The 24,897-nt window shown below is 46.9% G+C and overlaps 1 protein-coding gene across 3 annotated transcripts in view; it reads right to left on the bottom strand.

Moving 5' to 3' along the window:
- Positions 1-24,897, bottom strand: part of LOC118895017 (minichromosome maintenance complex component 3 associated protein) — a 42,020-nt gene that overhangs the window by 16,558 nt on the left and 565 nt on the right. For all 3 annotated transcript variants that reach the window (XM_036851882.1, XM_036851880.1, XM_036851881.1), the window contains exons 2-18: positions 23,168-24,496; positions 22,702-22,922; positions 20,471-20,549; positions 20,107-20,248; positions 18,812-19,002; positions 16,722-16,861; positions 15,121-15,318; positions 14,534-14,802; positions 12,773-12,935; positions 10,708-10,868; positions 9,738-9,979; positions 9,281-9,492; positions 8,551-8,651; positions 4,910-5,041; positions 4,424-4,537; positions 2,985-3,137; positions 1,263-1,460 (exon numbers count right to left, since the gene is read on the bottom strand). In XM_036851882.1, coding sequence (XP_036707777.1) covers positions 1,263-1,460; positions 2,985-3,137; positions 4,424-4,537; positions 4,910-5,041; positions 8,551-8,651; positions 9,281-9,492; positions 9,738-9,979; positions 10,708-10,868; positions 12,773-12,935; positions 14,534-14,802; positions 15,121-15,318; positions 16,722-16,861; positions 18,812-19,002; positions 20,107-20,248; positions 20,471-20,549; positions 22,702-22,922; positions 23,168-24,389 — 3,938 coding nt within the window. In that variant the 5' untranslated portion in view covers positions 24,390-24,496. The remainder of the gene's footprint in view (positions 1-1,262; positions 1,461-2,984; positions 3,138-4,423; positions 4,538-4,909; positions 5,042-8,550; positions 8,652-9,280; positions 9,493-9,737; positions 9,980-10,707; positions 10,869-12,772; positions 12,936-14,533; positions 14,803-15,120; positions 15,319-16,721; positions 16,862-18,811; positions 19,003-20,106; positions 20,249-20,470; positions 20,550-22,701; positions 22,923-23,167; positions 24,497-24,897) is intronic.

Consider the following 24,897-nt stretch of genomic DNA (forward strand, 5'->3'; position numbering starts at 1 on the left):
AGAGCAGCCCAGGGACATCAATAGGGACGTGAGGCGACCTGACTCTGATGTGGTGGCGAGGACACCACGGTGCAGGGGTCAAGGGCGGAAGCCAGCAGACGACAGGTGGCTACGTGAGAGGGGTTGGCAGTGGAGGTGGTGAGGGTAGAGCCGCAGGATGGTGGGTCTGAGTCCAGGTGTGACCCAGCCCAGGGAGGACAGGCTGGCATCCTGTGAACCAGAGGAGGCACCGAGTGCAGCAGGCCAGGTGAAGATTAGGTTCCGATGTTGAACTGGGGACACGGGGAAGAGGCATCGGCTGGAGATGCACGAAGGGAGCTGTCAGCGTGCAGGATGGAAAAAGATTACCAGGGGAGGAGGCAGAGGGGAAGAAGAGGGGACGGGGGTTGTGCTGGAGGGCAGGGGAGAGGACAGAGAGAGGGCCGTCCTGACACAGGTGACACAGCCAGGACTCCAGGAGGCAGCCGGGCCAAGGCTGAAGGCCCCGACACGCACAGCACATCAGAGACAGGCCAGCACCGTCACCACCCTGCTTGCAGATGCAGGCACAGGACCCGGGGACGTGGGCAGCTACACAAAGTTTGTTAGAGGCGTGGAGCTGGTGACAGCCCAGGCGAGGACAAGATGTGCCTCGAGACCCCAGCAGGGTGGGCTGCCACTGCGCCTCTGTGTCGTCTTCCTAGGCCCCCACTGGGAGGTTCCTCTCCAGAGGCGACAGTGGCCTGGTCTGAAGAGAGAGGCCGAGCCCTGCATGGCCAGGATTGGGCAGCTGAAGCCAGGACCTGGGCAGGGAGCCGGGCACATGCGGGGTGGCCAGGAGGAGCGGCAGGGAGGGCCATGAAAGGGGACACAAGGAGGGAGCCCGTAAGAGGAGAGACCTGACGGCGGGAGGGGGAGTCGCTAAAACGCTGCCACCGCAGACCCAGGGTAGCAGAGGGGTCGGGGTGGTGGTGGGGGTGAGGCCAACACGGACCTCTGGCTCCACCACCGAGAATGGACATGATGTGTCCTTAAGCTAGGAAGGCAAGGAGAAAACAGGTAATTCCAGGGAAGATTCGATTAGCAGGACCAGGAGTGTTTTAAGGGGAAAAGGCAAGTGAAATCACAGCAGGTAAAGCAACTCGCACTCCAAAAACGTAATCCTGCATCTGTCTTCACCTCCTCTGACTCCACCCATCTTCCCTGCAAACAGACGTGTTAATCCACACTCTCGATAAAGCCAGTTGGGGCAGGAGGCACTTAGGAGGCCCCGGGCCGCTGACCTGGTGCAGGAGATGCCCACTCTCCCTGCGTGGCCCAGATCCAGGAGGCCCCTGGCCAGGTTCTCCTCTGCAATGGGGCACTCTGCGCTGGGCGCCAGTGCCCTCAGCCGGTCGTTCACGTCCACACAGCAGGGCGCCGCAGGGAAGGCCCGCATCTGGCGCCTCAGTTTCTTCCGGGCTGCGACAGCTTCCCTCCACCTAGAGGAGAGACCAAAGTGTCATCACTGGGTGTTTTTGCCATGGGGACGAGGCAAAAACATCTCCAGCATGAACATGGGAAACATTTTCTGCCAGTATGTTTAGGTCTTTTTCAGCAACAGATCTCAAACTGAGAAATGGATCAGAACTGAAACTCAAGGTACAGGGGATGGATGATAGCCAATGAGTGGTGGGCAACGAAACTACTGAACTTAAGAGTGAATGCTGAGGGACTTCCCTGGTGGCGCAGTGGGTAAGACTCTGTGCTCCCAATGCAGGGGGCCGGGTTCGATCCCTGGTCAGGGAACTAGATTCCACATGCATGCCGCAACCAAGAGTTCGCCCATGCCCCGACTAAGGAGCCAGTGAGCCGAAACTAAGGAGCCCGCCATGCCACAACTAAGACCTGGTGCAACCAAATTAATTAATTAATTAAAAAAAAAAAAAAGAGTGAATCCTGAACAGTCTCTGGAGGCCAACTTGCCAATCTGGATACAAACACAGATCCATATACCCTTTGACCCAGCAGACACCACCGACAGGATTTTCCCTCCAGACATGTGTGCACCTGTGTGAAATGTCTGTACAAGGATGCCACTGCAGCACTCTTTGTCACAGCTAGAGAGAGAAAGCCATGTGAAAGGCTACCAGTGGGAGCAGGCAGGTCATCTACCATGTGCTCAGGCAACGCCACCGCAGTGCACGGACGGCAATGGGAGAGGCCACCGTGCGGCTGCAGTCAGGTCTCCGCCCTGTGTCACAGAGAGTCAAGAAGAGTCTGGCACAGAGTAGGGAAGGTGCGCCCACCTGTGCCAGCCACCACACAAAGGTCAGAGGTCCTCGTGGGACGGAGACTCATTTCTCACTGAGTCCCCTTTTACACGGCTGCAACTGTCAAGTACACTATTACTTTCTTTAAATGTTATTATGAAATGAATTATCATATAACATACGTTAACACATGTACACCCATTTTAAAGATTAATGATAAATCAAACACCCACATCCTTCCATGCAGTTGAGAATGGGTGGCCAAGACCAGCACCTGATGCCCACGGGCCCTGCTCAGTCACACACCCTCTCATTCCCAAAGGTAACCACTATGTTGGGTTTATGTTTGTTATTTTCCTTCTGTAGGGTTGTACTACTATACATAAATCCAAAACAATCCATTTGGTTTGAATATGCAGTTTGTATGTTGCACACATTTCCCTAAGAATTGCTTTTTTTCACTATAAATTATGTTTTGGAAATTCATCCATGTGGGTGCATACAGCTGTCATTTGGCTTGTTCATGGCCCTCTCCCTGTGTCTAGCACGTTGGGTAAACAGCAGAAGGCTACCTATAAACATCTGTCGAAATATAGAGCGGGCCCCCCACCCCAATCTAATTCTTTACTTAGTTTATACCCTTTAGGAAGGAACATGTTACATGTGCGTATTATCAGCTGCTTCTGAAAGTATAATCTTTGTAAAAGACTTCCCTGTATGCATTGATTTTATCTGTAAGGACATGGGACTCACCGCTGGAGATACTTGCAGAAGCACTGAAGTTCCTGGAGGGTCTCTTTTGCAGTGTGGAAAATTTCCTCCCCAAGAAACAAGTCCACCAGGTGGGCACAGACGTCCTCACAGCAACGGGCCATGCGGAGCCTCTGCTCTGTCTCCACTGCACTCCTAGGGAAAAAGGCAATCAGCATGAGAGACACTGCACCCAAGGCCCCACCCTGAGGGCCTGCCTTAAAAGCATGAGTCCACGTCCTTAATACTGAAATGTAATGATATCTTTGCTGCAAGAAAAGCTTGAAGATTTTATTTTATATAATGCACAGACATCTGGAAATTTAGAGGAAAAAGAACTAAAGTGGTACAGGGTACAAGATTATAGATCCAACAGGGCCCTTATAGATAGTCAAGAGATAACCCTGTATCTTATAGTGAGAAATTTAATTTTTAAATGACCATTGAGACAACTGAAATATCTTCTCATCAACAATATCTGATGTTTGCAATTAGAAATGTCTCAAGGATATGATAGCTGGCTACAGAGGCTGACAGCCTAAGGTCATGTGACAGTGGCCCTCCGATAAACCAGAACCTGAAAGAGATTTTTTACAACAAAATCCTATCAACCAAGGGATCACAGAGGCCTTTATCAAATATATTTAGCCATTAAGTCAAAGAAGCCCAGACAGGCAAGACCCATTTCCGATAGCCGTCCTCTGCGGCGATGGAGACAGCCCTGGGCCGAGCGGTAGTCCAAGCCTTCTGGAACTGCAGAGAACAGCAGTTTCCCTGCACGTCAATGAGTCCTAGGTTTTACTTCTCTCTTAATACCCCTTCCTGGGATTAAGAACAGACAAACACCCATCATTTGTGAAGTCTCTTGCTTATAGTAAACAGTGAAATAGACTCCCAATTAATAGAAATGGAAAGAAATATTAATTAAACAGTATACTCTGCCTCCTGGCTATATTCCCCATCTGCACCAGAGGCTGCAGGCCTATCTCAGGGGAACTTAAATGCAAGGACAGATTTCCCAGCACAACTGAACCTCTTTCTTCCCTGAAGCTTGGCACTGAAATTAATAAAGTTCTTAAGTGAAATAGCTCAAAGGAATCTTTTAACATACAAAACAAAGGAAAGGATCTTCTACTTGAGAAAAACTAACGGTAAGTAACCTGGTGTGGAGAAGACCACCAGCGAATTCTTTTGCTAACAGAAACATCCCCACACCCAGGGCTGGGTCAACAAGGAGGATGAGAGTGAAAGTGAGGGCCTCCCTGGAAGCAACGCACACAAGAACAGGGAGAGCCTGTTAGTGTTTGGCTAACCAGAAGACATGCTCCTTGTCAAAATGAAAGCCAGCTAGCCTGAGCTGGACCAGCCTGGCCATGGTGCCTCTAACCCTCCTCCCACCCGCCCACCCGCCTCACACTGCAGGACACCAGCGCTTCACTTACTTCAACTCCTGGGAGCAGGTTTCCCTCACACGTTCTGTCACCACGAGCTCTGTCAGCTCTGCAGCTAGGTCCTGGCTCAGCTGAGTTAACACCAGTTCCCTCTCTTGTTTCAACCTAAGGGAAAAGGAAAAAGGGAACAAGAAATAACAGTCGTCACACTCTGTGACCTTGCGAGTGGGGATTTGAGTTGTGCTGCCTGGCCCCTCCGGCAGGCCTGACACCTCTGGTTCCACCAGACAGGCCCCACAGCCACGCCCACTCCAGTTCCCAGACCACCACCCACACTCCCTCTGGCTGGGGAGGGGCTGCTGCTTACAAGGTGGGACCTGCCCGCTCCCTGGGCCACAGTGTACGAAGGCGCAGGGCGAGCCGTGGGTCTGATAGAGTGCAGTGGGCAAAAGCGAGAGCACCCTAGGCCAGGGCAGGCTCTCCCCCTGTGCACACACTCCACCCCCCACGCGCACTGCAGGGGCGCGACACCCTCACCTCTCTTCTTCAGCGCGCCGCCTCTCTTCCTCTTTTCGCTCCCTTTCCTTCGTCACTTCTTCAGTTGCCATGTGCCTCAAAATGCCCACGGTCGCAGCTGTTAACAGCTCCTCCACAGCAGCACTGGAAACACTAGACAGAGCAAAGTGGACACGGCTCTAAGTAAACAATAAAAGCTGCACAAACCGTATCACTAGACTTCTAATACGAGCAAGGGAAAAAATACCTATTTGCCTTCCAGCATAAAAATCAAGCCCGTGGTTAGGAACACACAATCTATCAAAACTGACTCAGGAAAAAAAGAAAATCTGAATAAGCCTATAACTAGTTAAGAGATTGACTCAGTATTTAAAAACATCTCCCAGCAAAGAAAAATCCAGGATGAGATGGCTTCACTGGCAAATTCTACCAAACACTTAAAGAAGAACTAACACCAACCCTTCTCAAACTCTTCGAAAACACCGAGGCACAAGGAACACTTCCTAACACCTCTACAAGCCCAGCATTCCTCTGACCTGATACCAAAGCCAGACAAAAACACCACAAGAAAACTAGTGACCACTATCCCTTGTGGATGTTGAAGTAAAAATCCTTAACAAAATACTAGCAAACCAAAATTAAGCAATATACCGAAAGGATTATACACTACCAAGTGTATAATCTCACACTACCAAGTGAGATTTATTCCTGGAATGCAACAAATGAAAATCAATATAATACAACCACATTAATAAACTGAAGGGGAAAAAACCCACACAATCATCTCAATTAATGCAGAGAGCATCTGACAAATTCAATACCATTTCATGATAAAAACACTAAATAAATTAAGAAGAGAAGGGAACTTTCTCAAAATGATAAAGACCGTATATGAAACACCCACTGCTAACATCATCTTCAGTCGTGAAAGACAGAAAGCTTTTCCTCTAAGATCAGTAACAAGACAAGAGTGCCCTATCTGCCATTTCTATTCCACACCATATTGAAAGTTATAGCCAGAGCAATTAGACAAGAAAAATAAAAACATCCAAACTGGAAAGGAAGAAGAAAACTGTGTGTATTCACAGATGACAGGATCTTATATGTAGAAAATCCTAAGGGATCCACTCAAAAGCTATTACAATAAAAAAAAGTTCAACAAGATTGGAATATAAGGATCAACACCCAAAAATCAATGGCATTTCTATACACGAGCAATGAGCGTTCTGAAAGTGGAATTGAGGAAACAATTCCGTCTACGATAGCGACAAAAAGAATAATATAATTAGGAACAAATTTAACCAAAGAAACAAAAGACTTGTACAATAAAAATTATAAAACGTTGCTGAAAGAAATTAAGGAAGACAAAAACAAATGGAAAGACATCCATGTTCATGGACTGGAAGACTTAATATTGTTAAGATGTCAGTACTACCCAAAGCAAGCTACAGATTCATTGGCATCACCATCAAAATCCCAACATAACTCTTTGCAGAAACAGAAAAACCCATCCTAAAATTCTTATGAAATTTAAAGGGTCTCCAAATAGGGAAACAGTCTTCAAAGAGAAAGTTGAAACAAAGCTGAAGGACTCGCACTTTGTGATTTCAAAACTTACAACTTACTACGAAGTTATAGTAATCAAATTAAAACAATATGGTACTACCATAAAAACAGACATATATGCCAATGGAATACAGAGCCCAGAAAGAAACCCTCACATATATGGTCAACTGATTTTGAACAGGGTGGCAAGACCATTTGAAGGGGAAAGGACAGTCTTTTCAACACTGGTGCTGTGAAAACTGGATACCCACATACAAAAGAACGATGTTGGATCCTTATCTTACACAATATATAAAAACAAAATCAAAATGGATCAAAAACCTAAATTTAAGAGCTGAAACTATAAAACGCTTAGAAGAAAACCCAGGGGAAAATCTTCACAACATTGTTTGACAGTGATTTCTTGAATATGATACCGAAAGCACAGGCAACAAAAGAAAAATAGATAAATTGGACTATGTAAAAATTTTAAATTTTTGTGCATCAAAGGACACTATCAAAAGAGTGAAAAGACAATCCACAGATTGGGAAAAAAATATTTGCAAATCAAATATTGAAAAAGGATTAGTATCCAGAATATGGAAGAACTTCTACAACTCAACAACAAAAAAATTCAAGAATGGGCAAAGGACTTAAGTAGACATTTCTGTAAAGAAGATACACAAGTGGCCAAAAATTACATGAAAAGATGCTCAACATCATTAGTCATTAGAGAAATGCAAATCAAAACCACAGTGAGTTACCACTTCACACATTATAATGGTTATTATTTAAAAAAACAAAAAAAAGGACAGCAAGTGTTGGCAAGAATGTAGAGAAACTGGAACCCTTGTGCACTGCTGGTGGGGATGCAAAAATGGTGCTGCCGTTGTGGAAAACAGTTTGGTGATTTCTCAAAAAAGTAAAAATAGATCATATGATCTAGTAATTCCACACCTAAACATATACCCATAAGAACTGAAAGGGACTCAAACAGTTATTTGTGCCCCAGTGTTCACAGCAGCATTATTCACAATAGCCAAAAGGTGGAAACACCTTATTAAGCACAGGTGAATAAATAAAATGTGGCATATATACATGTGTATGTGTGTGCATATATTTAACAAAGTATTGTTCAGAAATAGATCTGGAAGTAGACAATGGTGATGAATACCCAACATTGTAAATATACTTAATGCCATTGAATTGGGAGCTTAAAAATGGTTAAAATGGTAAATTTTGTTATGTATATTTTACAATTAAAAAAAAATCCATGTAAGTCTTACTTATTTTTAGCTCCATCAAATAGAAAGTATGTATCTAATTCTAGTATATAAAAAACTGAACAAACCTATGAACAAGACTAACCCTTTTGTGTAAACTACATTTATACAGGGAAATATCTGGTTGGCCAAAAAGTGCCTTCGGTTTTTAAGTATTGATAATACCCTTTCGTATAATTGTGTCACTTTATATGTACTAGAATTTTTTTAAAAAGTTTGAAATCCTTAAGAAAGTCTGACTTACTAAACTTGACAGATTTTAATTAACTATTAACTCCAAAAGTAGCTTAAGAGTTTAGAAAGATTTTGATTATTAAATTTATCAAGACTAGATGCTTAAAGTGTTCCACAAAATCAGCTTTATAAAATTTATAAGTGTAGTTTGAAATGTCTAAGGAAATTTCATCATGGTGTTAAATGCAAATGGTATAAAATGTTTAAGGGAATTTAATCTGTCAAATTTATAAACTGCGACTTAATCCAAGATCGAGTAAAGTGACTTTTTTTTTTTTAACAGAGAATGAACTAATTATTACTAGATTTTATTACTAGATTTTTTATCACATTTAAAGTTTAAAGAAAAACAGGTTTCTAATTTACAACTTTAATAAACCTAATGCTACTCAAAAATCATACACACATAGAAACTACCTGCAAACGACAAACACAGGTCAGGAACGTGAGGGATTATACCCACCAGCGAGCAGGACCGACATTTAAGCCTGTACAAAGGTGTAGCTGTGATCTCTCGTTGGAGACTGAGAGCAGCTTTATGAGAGGAAGCGTCTGGAGGGAGTGCAGACAGCCTCAGAGCAGGACAGGCACCACACTTACCCCAGGGCTGCGGCTGCGAAGGCCGCCCCAGCGGCGCCAACTTCCTCGCAGTCCCCCTGAAGAACCTCCTGGATGAGCTCATCCACCACCTGCACCAGGTCCTAAGGAGAGGGCAGACGGGCGTCAGGAGCACTGGCTGGGGAAACGCCGCCTCGATCCAGACCCAGCTTATCACCAAGCAGTCCGCCTCCACAGCCTAAGGTACTGAAGGTCTTCACGGAACCAGAGACATCATGGACCATCCCGCCCAGCTCAGAAATCCCTCCAAGACCTCATCACTGAGAGCTGTTTGAAGGCGTCTAATGACCCTTACACGGGGGTCGGCTGTGCGCTCCTGGAAAGGGTTCCTGCTAATAACCAGAGAGGAGCCTTCTGGACATGCCAGGACAAGCCTGCTGCCTGCTCAACGATGGCCATTCAGACGGCCACAGTGCCGCACCCCAACGTCACACGTCCCCAGCGTCTGCGGCCCTTCCTCATTCCCCACCTCGGGCCTCCTTGATCCCCCAGTGGGCTGGTGCCCAGTGCCTGCCCAAGCAACAGGGTGGCGAGATCTAGTCACACAACCTGTGTGGTGGGCAGGCCCTGCTCGGCCCCGGGGCCACCTGTCAGAGGCATGCTGACCCCAGGGACACCCCAGGGACACAGACAGTGGTCAGACTGGACATCAGAGGCAGCTGGATGTTTGCCCACGACGGGCTCTCAGAGCCCTGACAGAAAGGTTCCTTACCTCGTCCGAGTACACAGGTGCAGACTTCGGGGGAAGGAGCTCCAGCTGCACGGGGGGCTGCACGGGGGGCTGGAAGAGGCTGGGTGCCATGCTCAAGGGCAGTGCTGGGAGGTGTGGAGGAGAAGCTGGCACAGGGGTGGGCAGGGCCTGAAGGAGGAGAGCCGGGGGGGTCTCGTCCCCCTCCGCACCACACTCCTCTCCTCTCCCTACACCTGGAAGGAACAGGCAAACGTGGGCACCGAGGACAAGCCCTGGCCACCCTCCCCAAGCAGACCACCACAGGGCACCTCCTGAGCCATGAGCCGGGGGACCGTGTGCGCTTCACCCGTGGGAACAAAGCACTGTGGCGCCAGGGAGCCGTTCAGGCAGCACCGAGCTGATGTCCGCCGGGCCCCAGGATGAGGCCTCCCAGAGGGGAGCACAGCTGGTGCCCTCCTGAGACCGCAGCCTCACTCACCCGCCACGTCCAAGCCGGGTCTCTGAGTGCCCGTGGGCAGCTCCGCAGCCAGGCTGTCCCCGACGTACTTGTTCTGGGAGTTGAAGCTGCACACGGGGGTGTGACGGGGGACAGGGGGTAACGGCCCTCCATTCATGATCTCCCCAACTGACACCGTCAGCTTCCTGGTAATAAACACCGACTTCCTGGCCTTGGATAAACCCTCTGGTTCCAGGAACGAGGACCGGTTCAGCTCGACACAGCTACACAGACCACAAAGAACCCACGGAGAAGCGTTACACAGGCGAGAGGCCGCCCTTCACCTCCTCAGTGCCCTGCGGTCACTGTGTCGCCAGACGGCCACGTGGAAATGAGGGGAGGCAGCAAAGGCCGAGCCCAAGGCCCGGCCCACGGCATCCACCACTGCCAGCGTTCCCTTCTGACACGGGAGCCACCTGGCCTCACTGTTAGCGGCCCCAGGTGCAGCAACGCTCCCCTACACGCTCCCAGCTCATCCCGCGAGGGCAGGTCTGCAGGGAGCAGACGGGGCCAGGGCTGAGGAGTCAGAGGAGGATGGGTTCAGGGAAACCCCAGATCCGGACACGACAGGCTACACATTATGGAGCCATTTTCTGGGAGAGGGTCCACAAGTTCCACCACGTTCTCAAAACTCTGACTGCAGCAGAGGAGAAGTCCTGGCCTGGCCAGAGAGGCCATCTTCAGGGACAGAACAAGGAAGGCCCCAACCTCGACCATCAGGTTCTTGAGTAACTTGGGAAAAGTCAGGAAGAGTCTGAACCCTAACCTGCTGACGAACAGCGTGTGGCCTGGGGACATCCCCCGCGGTTCTGACCCTCGCCTGCTCCCCGGCACCCCAGGCAGCGGAGCGTGCCTTCTCCAGGGCCGGGCGCGCAGCTGGCACTTCCCAGCCTTCCCAGAATTAAACGGGAGGAAAGGAGAGAGGCCCGGCGGTGCGGGCCTCGGTGCTTACCCGTCGGAGACGGTGAGGCCGTGGCAGCTGAGGAAGTCTGTGGCCTCCTCGCCGTCTCTGAAGAGCAGCATGCGCACCACGCCGTCCAGGGGAAAGGTGGTGGAGCGCTGAGTGCTCGCAGTGTAGGCCACGTTGAGCGCTCGGAGCGCGTCCTTGCGGATCTGCGAGGAGAAGCCGAGCCACTGAGTCGCAGAGGGTCAGGCGCTCCATGACCGCAGACGGCTCAGTCCCTCTGGAAAGCACCCCGGGTCCCAAGCTTAGCGCTCATCGGGCCGTCTGCTCAGCAGAATGCCCAGAAGTGATGCAAAGCAAACAGTTTCACATACAGAAAAGGCTGGGCCATGAAGGCGTCATTTGTAAGAAAAACTAGAAAACAAACCACCCACCAGCAGGGCAGGGAGAGTACACTGTGCATCCGCCACTCAACAGAAAGCGCTACAGCTGCTAAAAATTACTGCAGACATGACGGAACGCCATGGAAAGTGTGTGACATGAAACTGAGTACAAGTCAGAGAGAAAGGTGCTTCACAGCATCACACTGAGCATTTTAAGCACGTGGACAGAGGGAACCATGAAGGCGCTGACTGCTTAGTCTGACCCCAGGACTCCGGTGGCCCTGCTCCTCCTCTTCAGTGTGCTTTAACCAGTTCAACCCAGATCAACGGTGTGACTTCAAGGCTGGCACGCATGTCCATGCTGAGTGTCCAACAGTGAACAGACAAGACCCCTGTCCTCACGCAGCTGACGTGGCAGGAGACACCAACACTGAACAAAATGAACGTACCAAATGCACAGCGCGTTTAACGGTGATAGAGCGGCAGAAAGAACAGCTGAGGAGGAGGACGGGGAGCACCCTGCCGAGAAGGGGGCAGCCAAGCCAGGCCCCGCAGGAGGGGAGCACCGTGCACTCTGTGAGCAGGGAGGACAGCAAGCGCAAAGGCCGAGGCAGGCGCATGCTGGGGGCTGCGGGCGCCGGGGGCGGAGCCAGGGAAGACGGGAGAGGAGACGAGGTCCAGGAGACAATGGGCCACTGTGGGCCGCTGTTAGTGAAACACTTTGTCCTTCTAAAGAAAAACACTTAGATTTCTTTTGAGTTTAAAATTATTAAAATGGGTACAAATGGTCGACTATCACTTGTATTTATCAACTGCACAGAGTTCCCCAAGCGGCACATTGTTAGAAATCTTTTCATTTGTTCCAGAATTTCAGTTCTCTTGGAAACTGTCAGATCTGACAGTGAGCAAACTTGCAGAAGACTTTGCCTGGGATGTGACGGTGGGTTTAGTCACTGTTTACAGGAGGACTTGTGACCACAGAAGAAAAATGACCTGGAGTCACAAAACCAGCCAGGCAGGTTCCCGAGATCTCCCAGGCAATCTCCTCCCCACCCAGCGGCCGCCAGGGGCTCCCAGCAAGGACTCCAGGTGGCATTCTCCCGGCATTCCCCCGCCCCCCGCCCCCCCGCCCGCCCCCGCAGCTACAGGACAGCACAGGGGCGTGCTGTGTGAGGTGGGCGTGCAGGCTGCTCTATTATCTTCCCCAAGTGCTTCAGAAGGTGAAGACCTGACTTTGGAAATCTGAGACCAGGAGTTCACACTCTATGCAAATCCTGAGGTAAGAGACCGGTCTTGCCCCATCTTTGTAACCCCAGTGCAACAAAGAACAGGCACTTTAGATATTTACCGAAATGAATTTAGCAACATCAAGCTCACTCCAAAAATGAAGACTGATAACACTAACAAGTTCTAGGTTAGGGGTTTGTGCATGCAGTTTGCTTTTTGGCTTCTCTGTTTCCATGGAAGATGATAGTTCTGAACGCAAGTTATCATTCTGAAGAGATTTCTCTCATCTGAACCAGAAGAAGAGTATTTCCCACTGCACAGCCTTTCCATCGGTGATCAATGGTGCCAACCCCATAAACAGGTAACAGCAGTATCCCCTCAGGGGCTGCTGCGCAAGACTTAGCCCAGGACCCGCTGAGATGCTCCTGTCACAAAGAAGCTCTTAAATGTCACAAGTAGCAACCAGCTTTCGTCAATTCTGCAAGTACAGTGTCAGTACTCACCTGATTAAAGTAACAATGCAGAAGACAAGCGTTCAGATAAGAAGCTGATAGGACCAGTTTGAAAAATCGCACAAAATTATTACTGTTCAATGCAGCAAAAGCCTGAACAGCGAATTTCACCTCAGAGGAGTTTCTAACGGCAGGATGGAACTGCTGCACTTCTCTGTTAATTAAAGGAGATGAAAAGGGTTAGAATTTGATCTTTAATTAGACAAAATTTCCATGAAAATAGGTCTGACAATAAAACAGATTTCAACTATACTGAAAAAGAAGGTCCTGATATGGTCACATGTGCCAATATGTTCATGGTTTACCACTGTCAAAGCCACCACTCTTGGGCTGGACTGGTAACAAAGATTTTCTTTAAAAACATGATGAATAATAAAGTAAACAAATTGAAGCAATAATTTAAGCATGATTTTCAAAGAGTTACTTTAATGCCAACTGACTGCCAGCTGTGTTTGAAGATGTTGTCTAAGAAACAAAGATTAACTTTGTTTTGTTTATAAATAAACTGATTTGGGGACTTTCCTGATGGTCCAGTGGTTAGGAGTCCGCGCTCTCTCTGCTGAGGGCCCGGGTTCCATCCCTCGTCGGGGAACTAAGATCCCACAAGCCGTGCAGTGTGGCCAAAAAAAAAAAAAATTATTAATTATTCAAGAATTACTCAAGATAGGGGACAAATGCCCATCATATATGAAAAGACTACACAGCCATTTTCCCTAACTAGTTTATCTCCAAGGCTTAATTTAAAATCCATCACACATCTAGATATTCTGCAAGCTGAAAAAGAGTTTCAGCATAAATAAGGGAAACTTGGGATCCGGTTTACCAACAACAGGAATGGAAGGCTAGTGGACTCTAACATATTTCTCATGTAAATGTCTACAGATAGATCAGGGCAAGGTTTAAAATTCATCCTTAGTATCCCACCCTTAGGGCTTCCCTGGTGGCTCAGTGGTTAAGAATCCGCCTGCCAATGCAGGAGACACAGGTTCAAGCCCTGGTCCGGGAAGATCCCACATGCCGCAGAGCAACTAAGCCCGTGCGCCACAACTACTGAGCCTGCGCTCTAGAGCCTGCTAGGCCACAACTACTGAGCCCGCATGCCACAATTACTGAAGCCCATGCGCCTAGAGCCTGTGCTCCACAACAAGAGAAGCCACTACAGTGAGAAGCCCGCGCACCGCAATGAAGAGTAGCCCCCGCTCGCCACAACTAGAGGAAGCCCGGGTGCAGCAACAAAGACCCGATGCAGCCAAAAATAAATTTTTAAAAAATTAAATAAATTTTAAAAAAAAGAAAAAAAAAAATCCCACCCTTAGCATTTCTGTTTCACACGATTTTTTCCTCTCCTATGACTCAGACCTTTGACGAGGTTTGTGTGCACACGTATACGAGGAAACACGCTGACAGCTCTGACAGGGGACCCTGAGCTTTCCCGTCCTAGTTCACTCGCCTCTTCTGCTCATACAGCAGATTCCTGCCTCGTGCTCTCCCACTGACAAGGAGAAGCCGTGCTCAGGAAGGGCCTGGGGCCCGCTCTGGACGCCCTGGCACCGGCAGGCAGCCCCAGCCTCCTGCTCCCAGCGGCTCAGCTCCAGGGGCTGCACAGCTGAGCCCAGCTTTCCCACGGACGTCCCAGCGTGCGACACCAGAGAAAACTCGTGCTCCCAGCACCGCTAATCCTAAGTGCTCTCTTCCTGGTTAAACCCTGCCTTTCCCTATGGCTTAGGCTGGCTTCTGAACTGGGAAGTTCACCTTAGGATGTCCCCCTTGTTGAGATTGAGCAGAACGTTGTAGCCCTGGAACTCTGCTTCACTGGCACAGAACACGCCCTTGTTTCTCAGGTCTTGGTACATTTCCTTCAGACTCTGAAGGCACTTGGTCATGTTCTCATTGTTGATCTTGGCATCAAAGGAGGACATGGGCTCCTCACACATGAAGTGAGCACAGTGGATGTGAAACCGGGTGCACTTCTCAATCAGAGACACCGTCACTGGGTCGCACAGGTGCTGCTGCGTGATGTCCTGGACACGAGTGAGGCGGAAAATTACACACGCGCATGTGCTGTACGCACACACGCACACACACCTTACATACACGTTTCTCATACACACACAGATCTCATTAACGTATTCCCATACATAAGAATCAACTATTAGAAAAATCATGCTTATTACCTGAATTTCTCAGATTTCAATTTGAAACAAAGCCCATGAAGTACATTTTAACAGGACTTTGTAATGATTTTAAGTAACAGTGTATTTTTTGTTACAGATGAAATGTAACTGAGTAAAATGACAAGAACTCTCACTTTCACTCTGGACTTGACAAGTGCCCGATACCTTCCGTATGCCCCGCGTGCGGTTCCACACGAAGTCGTACCAGTCCCGCAGGCTGCCCTCCTTCTGGTCCATGACCTGGGTCACCAGGTAGTCCATGGTCCTGCTGAGCACCGCCGACGGGCGCAGCTCGTGCGGCAGGGGCTCCTCCTGGTCTGCTGAGGAGCGGCTGTACTCCTTCACGGCTGCCGCGTGGTCCACCTGAGGGCGGGGAACAGGGGTGAGCGGCTGGGTGGCAAGCGCTAGACCAGCCTCCCAGCTGCTGTGCCCAAAAATGGGGAAAATCACACATACACGCTTAAATAAGGTCAATACTACAGGATAAAGTTTTAAAACGTGAAATTTCTCTTTGAAGGTAACAAAATTCAAAGACAAAATAGAGAAACTTGTTTTTGGCAAACATGACAAGAAGTGAAGATAAGAGGCTATCCCATCAACACACACAGGAATTTTAGTGAAGACACACCTGCTTGGCTCCAAGCACAGAGGTGTGACAGGTAAAGGACGTTAAAGATTCTAAAAGGTCTCAGCCACGCTCAAACACCAGATTAAGTCTACACGGACCAGAAACGGAGCCGGCAGTGAGGAGGGCGAGGAGGGGCAGGGGAGCAGCAGGGCCTCGGAAGGCCCTCAAGAGTCTGGAGCTGCATCTTCCACCTGTAAGAAGAGGCTGAAGAGGTGCGGCCGAGGGTGGAGCAGAGACGCCCATAAGCCCAGGCCCTGGGCACCGGCTGTGAGCTGTCACCACCGTCTCCTGGGGCAGGAGCGCTGGGCCTTTGCCTTGACAACTGCTGCCTAGCTGGGGACCCTGAGTCAGGCAAAGGCCACTGTGTGAAACCACCGGCCAGGAAAGGAGCAGATGCCCGCAAGCAAAATTAACAGAGAGCAAAAGAATCTAAAATGGTGCAGATTTCTGGGGAAACAATTGGGAACGTGCACTGACACATATTCAGGAACCTTAAGAAAGGTCACACATCTGATACAGCACTTCATGCGTAGGATCCATCAGAAGGAAGGAAGCTGAATACCTCAGAGGCATTACACACAGCATGCCCAAAAGAATTCTTAATAACACTGTAAAATCAGAAACAGCCTAATGATTGCAAAATGGGGAGTTTGGACAGAGCTACATAATCAAATAATATGCCTACATTCAAAATTTTGAATGCTTATAAAGAGTTTACCATAACAGAAGAAAATGCTCATGATAAAATTTTAAGTGAAAAAGATTCACACAAAATCATACCTAGAGCATCCTCTCAAATGCACAAAATATAAACATAAAAAAGGACAGGAATAAAACTGTGAAAAGAAAAAATGGGAAAATTTTTTTTTAATTTATGAAACAAATCTGTATCTATTTCTTTAGGGAACCATGTGGTCCAGTCACCTTATGCAAGACTGCTTCCTACACACCTCACAATGCAGACAATGGAACACGACTGTTCATAGCACATCCCCACTGCCCTCTAGAAAAGTAAACACCAGACCAAATATGTACAGAAAGGACCAGTGCAGCCTTCCCTCCCCTGCACACGCCCCTCCACCCCAGTGATTAGTACGGACAGCAGCCTGGAGAGCACCCTGGGGGCGTGGCACTCTACCTGGTCAGTGCCTGGGACCACTTCAAACACACTAAGCTGGCTCCGGGTCTCCCGCATGTATCGCTCCTTCTCGGGACACATATCCGGGCACGTCCCAACAAAAGTCCTCGCTTTGTCCAGGTCGGTCCTTTTCACCCGAGCTGAAGGCGTCAAGTAAAAAGAATGCACCCACACAGTTACTAGGAAGCCAGAGAAGTGCACTTTCATAATGATAAAAGGAGAAATAAAAATAAGCATCAAACTGCAAAGGAAAAGAAAGAAATTTTAAAAACACTGGGCCTTAGAGAAAGGAAAGCACAGCCTACCACGCCACGTGACAGGTCATCGAGGCCCATGGAGACCCTCCAGAGCTCCTCCCCTTTCCAGATGGGTCTCCTATAATGACCTCAGTGACACACAGTCACGCTGCAGTATTTTCGTTAAAAGGATCAATTTGTTAAATGAACATATTCAAAATTTGCCAGTATTCTAAAACTCTCAGTATTTCATCATGTTTTTAGTATAACAGGAATCACATAATGGAAGTTAGCTGGGTCCTGACCTAAATAAACCACTATGATGACCCACAGAATTAAATAGTTAACAAAAGCATCCTTCAAATGAAATGGAATGCAACCTAAAATTTAAAACATTCACATCTTATTTTTATTTTTAAAAATTCCAATATCTAGTAATAACTTTTTTTTGGAATACAACAATCACACGTCAATGACATAACGTATGATGGCAGGTTTTACTACCGTGTTAAGGAGACACTGTGATTATTCCCTTACAGCCTCTCCACAGAGGAAAATCCTACAGGTTAAACTTACTTTTGAAAAAACTTTGCAAAGAAGGGTACACGTGCTGTTTTATTTTTGGTCACTGCACATACTGCTTAGTGTTAATAGGACACTTGCTTTTTGAGTAGGTTTTAAATACATTCACGTGGTTCAACATTCCAAAGGTGTAACAATGTCCAAGACTGGACGCCCCCCGCCCCTTGCTCCCCCGTCCTGACCATCAGCGTGAGCGATCCTTTCTCACCTCCATGACTTTTACACACACATAAGCAAGTACGCTTACGTATTTACAGACACACACACACTTCCCCCTTTTCTGTACACAACTGGTAGACATTTCCCACTTCACAATAAATACTGATCATTTTTCCATAAAGAATCCCCAGTCTTCTTTCAGGCTATTTAGAATCCCACTGTATGGACAGTCAGTTTCCAATCTCTTGTCATCACAAACAACCTTGTGAGTGAATCGCACACACGTGGGGCAGTCTGTGGGACGCACTCCTGGAAGTGGAATTCTGGGTCAAAGGCGTGAGTGTCCCCAAGCCTGAAGACACTGCCAACTTGTCTCCTCCGGAGCAGCCTGCACAAGGATGCAGCGCTGGGGCCCGATGGGGAGATGCCGCCCTAGCGGGTGTGGTTTGCGTCTCTCAATCTCTTGATGCTGTGTGACGGACCAAGAGTATCTGCATCTTTCCATTTCTATTTTCCATGTTTAAGAGCCAACTCTTTTTTTTTTTTCGGCCACACCGAGCAGCTTGCGGGATCTTAGTTCCCCGACCAGGGATTGAACCCAGGCCCTCGGCAGTGAAAGCGAGTCCTAACCACTGGACCACCAGGGAAGTCCCAACAGCTCTTGACACTTCCTTTTCTGAACCTCTCAGATCTTACTCGTTTTTCTACTGGATTTGGTCTTTTTCATACTGACTCTACAGGACTTTCTGTATCTGGGAAATCAGCCCTTTGTCTGTGATGAGCTACAGATTTTTCCCCTGGATTGATATCTTTTGTAGTTTTATTTGTGGTGATTTCTGTTAAATAGGAAGTTGTAATTTTTTTAATGTGTGGTTTGTCAGTATCGAAAAACTGCCCTTTTAAATTATTTAATCTAGCGTGGATCAATGGTTGGCTTTCTTCCGAAAATAAAATTACATTACAAACACATCTGCACTATTCACTGCCTCAGGAGACTAGAAAGCAATAGAGATCACACGTGCAGACTCAACGGCAGTGGAGCCCACAGACGGAGGTCACCCCTTCCCTCATGGCTCCCGAGAAGACCGCCTCAGCCGAGACGCAGCCCCGTACCTTGCCGCATGACTCTGTCCCTCTGGTCAAGCAGGCGGTACTTCTCCTCGGATGTCTCAGCCACAGTACCTATCAAGGCACTGAGAGACGACACACATGGCCCAAGACCCTCGGAGCCCTCGGAGCCCTCGTCAAACGGGTCTCCCTCAAATTGAGGGGGCTTCAGAAGACTCGGCTTCTTCACTGGAGAGCTACAGGGAAGATGACATGCTAAGAGCTGTGTGTCCATCAGGCATTCGGATCATTTCCACATCCGAACACTTCCCTTATCCTCCAAGATACCCTGCTCCTCTACAGCTGGGAAGCCCAGCGCTGAAGACAGGCGGCCTTGACGACGCTGGCGATGACCGTGAAGGCATTACTCATACTGCGCGTAATTCGTGTTCTTCAAAAGTGAGATGCGCCCATTTAAACAGCTGAAATGAATTACCTGTAGATTTCTATCTCAAAGAAATGAAACTAAGAGTGGAATAAAAGAACGTTTTAACACCATGAGGAAATACCATGCCTACACGTTTTCATACACAGCTCCCCTTCAGTAGAAGCATGTACTAAAAAGAACCGGGCGTTCTCTGTCAGCTTCCCCATTTTCTAGCTGGCTTTCAACATTCCATGAACTTGAACGTCAAAGAAGATGTAAGGAATGGAAAACACAAAAGCAAATCCGCAACTAAACTGTTGACTGCAAAACATGAGGAAAACTATATTGACCAAAATGTGCAAAACGTGAGGAAAACTATACACTGACCAAAATATGTGAAGAAGGATTGAACAGAAGCAGGCCTGATGTGAAAAGGAAGGTGAGGTCACACAGGAGTCTGAGGCCACGAACCAAGGGGAGGGAGGGAGGGAGGAGCCTTTGGGGACAGAGGTTCCACACACACAGGGAGGTCTCTGAAGTGCACACTGAGTGCCAGACCTGGCCTGAGAGCTGTGCACACGGCTGCACAGTTATAACGATTATTAGGAACACGTGGTTTACAGCCAATTACACGTTTTAAGGGGAAAAGTGATTGCCTATACATGTATACATCAGACGGGCTGCAAGACAGCAACTGCGTGGGCTGTGGGACTGAGGGAGTTGAGGGGCCCGGGCCTCTTCAGGGCCACCTCCCTCTTCTCCTTCCGCAGGCCCTCTTCCCATCCTTCAGCCCCTACTTAGGTGTCAGCATATCACCCACTTCCCTTTCATGCTCTGTCATGATGGCTATGAAATCCCTCCTGTTTAGTGATAGTAGAAGTCACAGAACCCACTTGCCCTGTAAAACACAGGCATTCAGAAGGACCAGCCACACCTTTTATTCAGGCTGCCGGCTGCAGCCCTGGCCACGGGCTTGCCAAGAGGGGAGTGCTGAAAAGGTGTGTCCTCGGTGCCCGGGCCAGCGTCACCGTCACCTGGCTGCTTCTCCTTGAGGGAAAAGGGTTTCTTGTTGGGACCTGAGGACACAAGAGTCAGAACAGAGTTTATGATATCACAAGTCGCTCGACACTGGACTTTACTTTTTCTTGAAAAAGTAATATTGTAATTGTGACAGGATGTTACAAAGGATCCCAAGGAAATATTACAAGGCAACCCCACCCCACCCCCACCCCACTCAAAGCTCGAAGGCCTTGCACACAAAGCAGCAGAGACTGTGCAAAGATCAACTGAAAACTCACCTGTTTTTTTCTTGTGCCAGAAGATGGCCATATCCTTATGCAAACCTTTCCCCTTCTTCCTAGCTAGGGCTGCAGATGCCTGGAAAACAGTCCACAACACAAAGTACGAGGACATCAGGAGGCCAAAGGAAATGAAGCTCTCAAATGCAATTAGCAGAATTCTATACAGCGGAGCTACACCTCTGCCAGCCACATGTTCTGACCACACCATCCGCCTTCAGCCGCGCCAGCCACAGCCCTTACCTACCTTGCCTATCTCACAAGCATGTATTTGCCCTTCTCCTTTTCGAAATTAATCACTTTACTGTGATAGAACCCACAAACTTGGCCTTACTGGCATTTGGTGAGATGAGTCTCACCAGCTGACTTACTGTACGGGAACAGAAAGACTGCCAAGTCACTTAAACCCAAAAGGAAGCTGAAGAATGACACACATGGGGTACAATTTATCATAAAATATACATACACAAAACCAACTATATGTTAGTATACATATAGATGTACCTATGAAAAAGTTTAGGAAAACACTCACCACGCTAGATAATGGTGCTTGCTCTAACGGGAGAGATGGGGGTGATGAAGGACCTCAACTTTCCATTATCAATGAACTGCTTACAATGACAATGTATTTATATATTTTATTTTTTAATGTATTTTTTTAGGGTTCAGCTGGAAAAAAAGCACATTGCAATAGCTAGAAAATAACTTTAAAAAAATGAGGATTGCTGTATGACCCAGCAATTCCACTCCTAAGTATATACCCAACAGAATTGAAAGCAGGGTCTTGAGGAGATATTTGCACACCATATTCATGGCGGCATTATTCACAATACACAAAAGGTGGAAACAACCCACATCCACGGACAGATGAATAGATAAACAAAATGTGGTAACACCCATACAATGGAATAAAGGAATGAAATATAACCACATGAATGAACCTTGAAGACATTATGCTAACTGAAATAAGCCAGACACAAAAGGACAAATATTGCATGATTCCACTTATCTGAAGTATCTAGAACAGGCAAATTCATAGAGCTAAAAAGTAGATGAGAGGCTTAATGGTTACAGAGTTTCTGTTTGAGAAGATGAAAAAGTTCTGGAACTAGATACTGTGATGGCTGTATAACATTGTGAATGTAATTAATGCTGCTAAATTTAAAAAAAATCAACAGAAGAGAATAAATAGCAAAACCCCTAAAACTGCACATATATTTTGGCACAGAACTTCCACTCTCAGGAATTTAAACAAAAGATATATTCAGAAATATATGCACAAAAATGTCCACAAACAGAAAGTTAGCCAAGTAGGTAAACAGGATAGAATGCCATGTGGCACTTAAGAACCCCATTCTCATCTACACCGTTCATGGATTTCAGAAGCTACTAAAGGTCACCACATGAAGAGGTTACCAAACGGTGTATGTGGTTGTGATCCCATTTGTGTAAAAACAATGTGACTATAAATTTACAAAGACGTCTACCATAATCTTCATAGTTGATATCTTAGAGGATAGAACTATGGGTGATTTTGTGCCCCCTGCCATAGGACTTTCTGGTTTTTTTCCCTATGTTGACAGGTAATACTTCTATCATTTAAAAAAGTATGAAAACATGCTTTCTAAATTTTTATAGAACGTAATTTTTCCCCACAAGGATATTCAGAAAAAATAACAAAATATATAAAGCTACATAATGTGAGCAGCTCATGTAAGTGTACACCCTACAACCAATGTGTTATGTGTATATGTGCATATACACAAATTTAAAGTCAAGGTATATAAACGATTAACAGCAGTTCTCTCTGGAGGATGGGATTACAAGAAGATTTTACCTTTTCTGTATTGTTCTGAATGTTTACAGTCATCATGTACTATGACCACATAAAACAAAATCAAAAACAAAACAAGAAAACTCAAGTCTGAAAAAGTGCTATGTGGTTACAGGGACACTCCTCCCATGTGCTTTAGAGAAATCTGACTTCACGGGAATCATTCACCCAGCATTTCTAGAACACTGCATTCAGTGGGGACTGCAAGCTTTCCACAAATGACTCTAATTTATGAAATAAATAGTGCTATTCCAGTCTAAGTTAAGACATTAGAGTACTTTTCTAAATTCTAGCAAGCAAATAACTGACAGATTTTAAAAAACAGGTTTTAAAGTGACAAAGTTCACTCTAACTTTGCCACTTTTTTCACTCACATGAACTTTGTCGGAGTACTCACATGATCAAAAAAATACACCACTGCAAGCTTTTTGCTGCGCCTGGTATAGATGCGCTGCACTTTAGCAATTTTGCCAAAGTGGTTCTCCAGAGTGGTTCTGTCATTGAGATAGTCAGGGATGTTCTTGCACTGGATCGCTGTGACTTCAGGAGACAAGCCCCCAAGACTGTCTGTGCTCTCACTTCTTTTACTCTGACGGCCAGGAGTTCCTCGTAGAGAATCTAGGGGATCAGAGAACGGGCACAGATGTGTATCAGATGCAATGTTTTCAAACAACAGGAGGCATCAACCAGGTAAGAGCAAAGGAAATTTTCATGGATGTAAGACTTGCTCTGAGATCCTATGGTATGTTAGGATCCCTAATGTTTACAGGGGGTTTACTACGAAATTCAAACTAACACCCAGGGAAATTTACCAAGAACTTGCCAGCAGGATTTACTGTATTTTGTACATTTTTAGAGCGCACCTTCTTTTTTATCTCTACTTTCAGTTTCTTCCTCTTTATTCACACCTGGAAGCCGGGAAGGTGCCAGGACAGACTGACTGCCTCCTGGGACGGCCAAGTGGTCATTTTCCCCAGACTCAGCACAGCCAGTTTCCTTTTTAGATTCCTTGTTGCCCAGACGACCTACTTCTTTATTGCTTTTGAAGACATCCTGTATTGTCCGACCGAACAAAGTGCCTCCCCGGGGTCGATTCAAGCGGACGGGTCGTTTATCTGGAGGATGATCGCCCCTCAACAGAGGGTCCAAATCTTCTGCCACATCATGACCGTGCCTCCTTGGGGACCGATCCTGGTCCTCCTTCCTTTTCAGTCCTTTCATGAGGCTGGGAAGTGGCTCCATTTGGGAAACAGCTTCTTCGCATCCTTGTCTGACACCTGTTTTGCTAACTGGGAAGGGTTCACCCAAGGACCCTGAAGAAGATATGGGGAAGCTAGTAAAGCCACTATTAGAACTTCCAAATAGTGATTTTGGGCCTCTCTTCTCTTCCTCCACATTTTGACTTGACAAAGCAGGAGTAAAGGCAGATGATGATGAATTATTATTACCTGGTTTTGAAAAGGTAAAATCTGAATTGGTGGCTGAACTACTTGTCACCTGAGAAAAACAAAATGGGGCCAGTCCCCCAGGTCCACTACTGACTGGGTGGGAAAATGTAAAAAATCCGGAAGTAATTTGGTTCTGTGTTTTTGCTGGCTCGGATTCAGCCCCCAATATTGGTCTGAACACTGAATTTTCCAGAGGTTTAAAGCTAAATTCTGTTTTCCCAAAACCAGAGCTTGCTATTTCTCCAGTCTCTGGTCCAAAAGTAGAAGTACTTGGGAATGCTCCAAGGTTGGGTGATTTAAAACTAAATCCTGGGTTTCCAGACACAGATGAACTTGAAGGCCCAGAGGTAGCTACAAAGGCCGGAATGTGTTCAAGTCCAGAAAAGAGTCCAACATTTGAGGTTTGGGAGAATCCTAATGTTTGCACTGAAGAAGAAGGACTTTGTCCAGAAGATGCTGGAAAGCTGGACACCTGTGAAAATCCTGAGCTCTTCCCAGATAATGTATTGTTTTGTCCAAAAAGAGAGGGCTGACCAAACCGAAATGGTGGCTTAGCTTGAAACGTCCCTATGGAACTACTGGAAGATGGTGGAAAAGCACTAGGCTGCTGCCCACTGAAAGGATTAGCTGGATTCATCTTCTGATCCAATTATTGGAAGGTAATAAATAAAACGCACAGAAAAACAGTCCCCTTCCTCAAACGATCTGTTCAGCTAGGGAGCTCCCCCTCATCTTCACAATAAGCTGAAAGACAAAAATTCAGACCATCACAGCTATGTAGTGCTGGAAGACCAAGAAAAGAATTTTTAATCACATGTCAGGTAAAGCAAAGGGCTAAGTATTCTTATTTTCTGAGAGCCAACTGGTGGGGTTGTTTTGTTTTGGTTTGGTTTGGTTTTGAGTGCGGGGTAGAAGTTGGTACAAATAAATTACTTTGTTACGGAGCTTTAAAGCATGATCGCTTAAAACTAAAAACAAAAATTCAAAACATTTTACTGAATCGGTAAATTCACGGAAAACCTCAAATAGCAATTTGAAAATACAAGCCGTTACTCTTTTCAACTTAAAGACAGGAGGTTTCTGACGTCTTTCAATCTCAACAGCCAGAATTAGAATGCAACACTATTAGAAAATTAGTGTTTCAG

Source organism: Balaenoptera musculus, chromosome 4 (genome assembly GCF_009873245.2).
Source record: "Balaenoptera musculus isolate JJ_BM4_2016_0621 chromosome 4, mBalMus1.pri.v3, whole genome shotgun sequence".
In the NCBI taxonomy this organism is placed as follows: domain Eukaryota; kingdom Metazoa; phylum Chordata; class Mammalia; order Artiodactyla; family Balaenopteridae; genus Balaenoptera; species Balaenoptera musculus.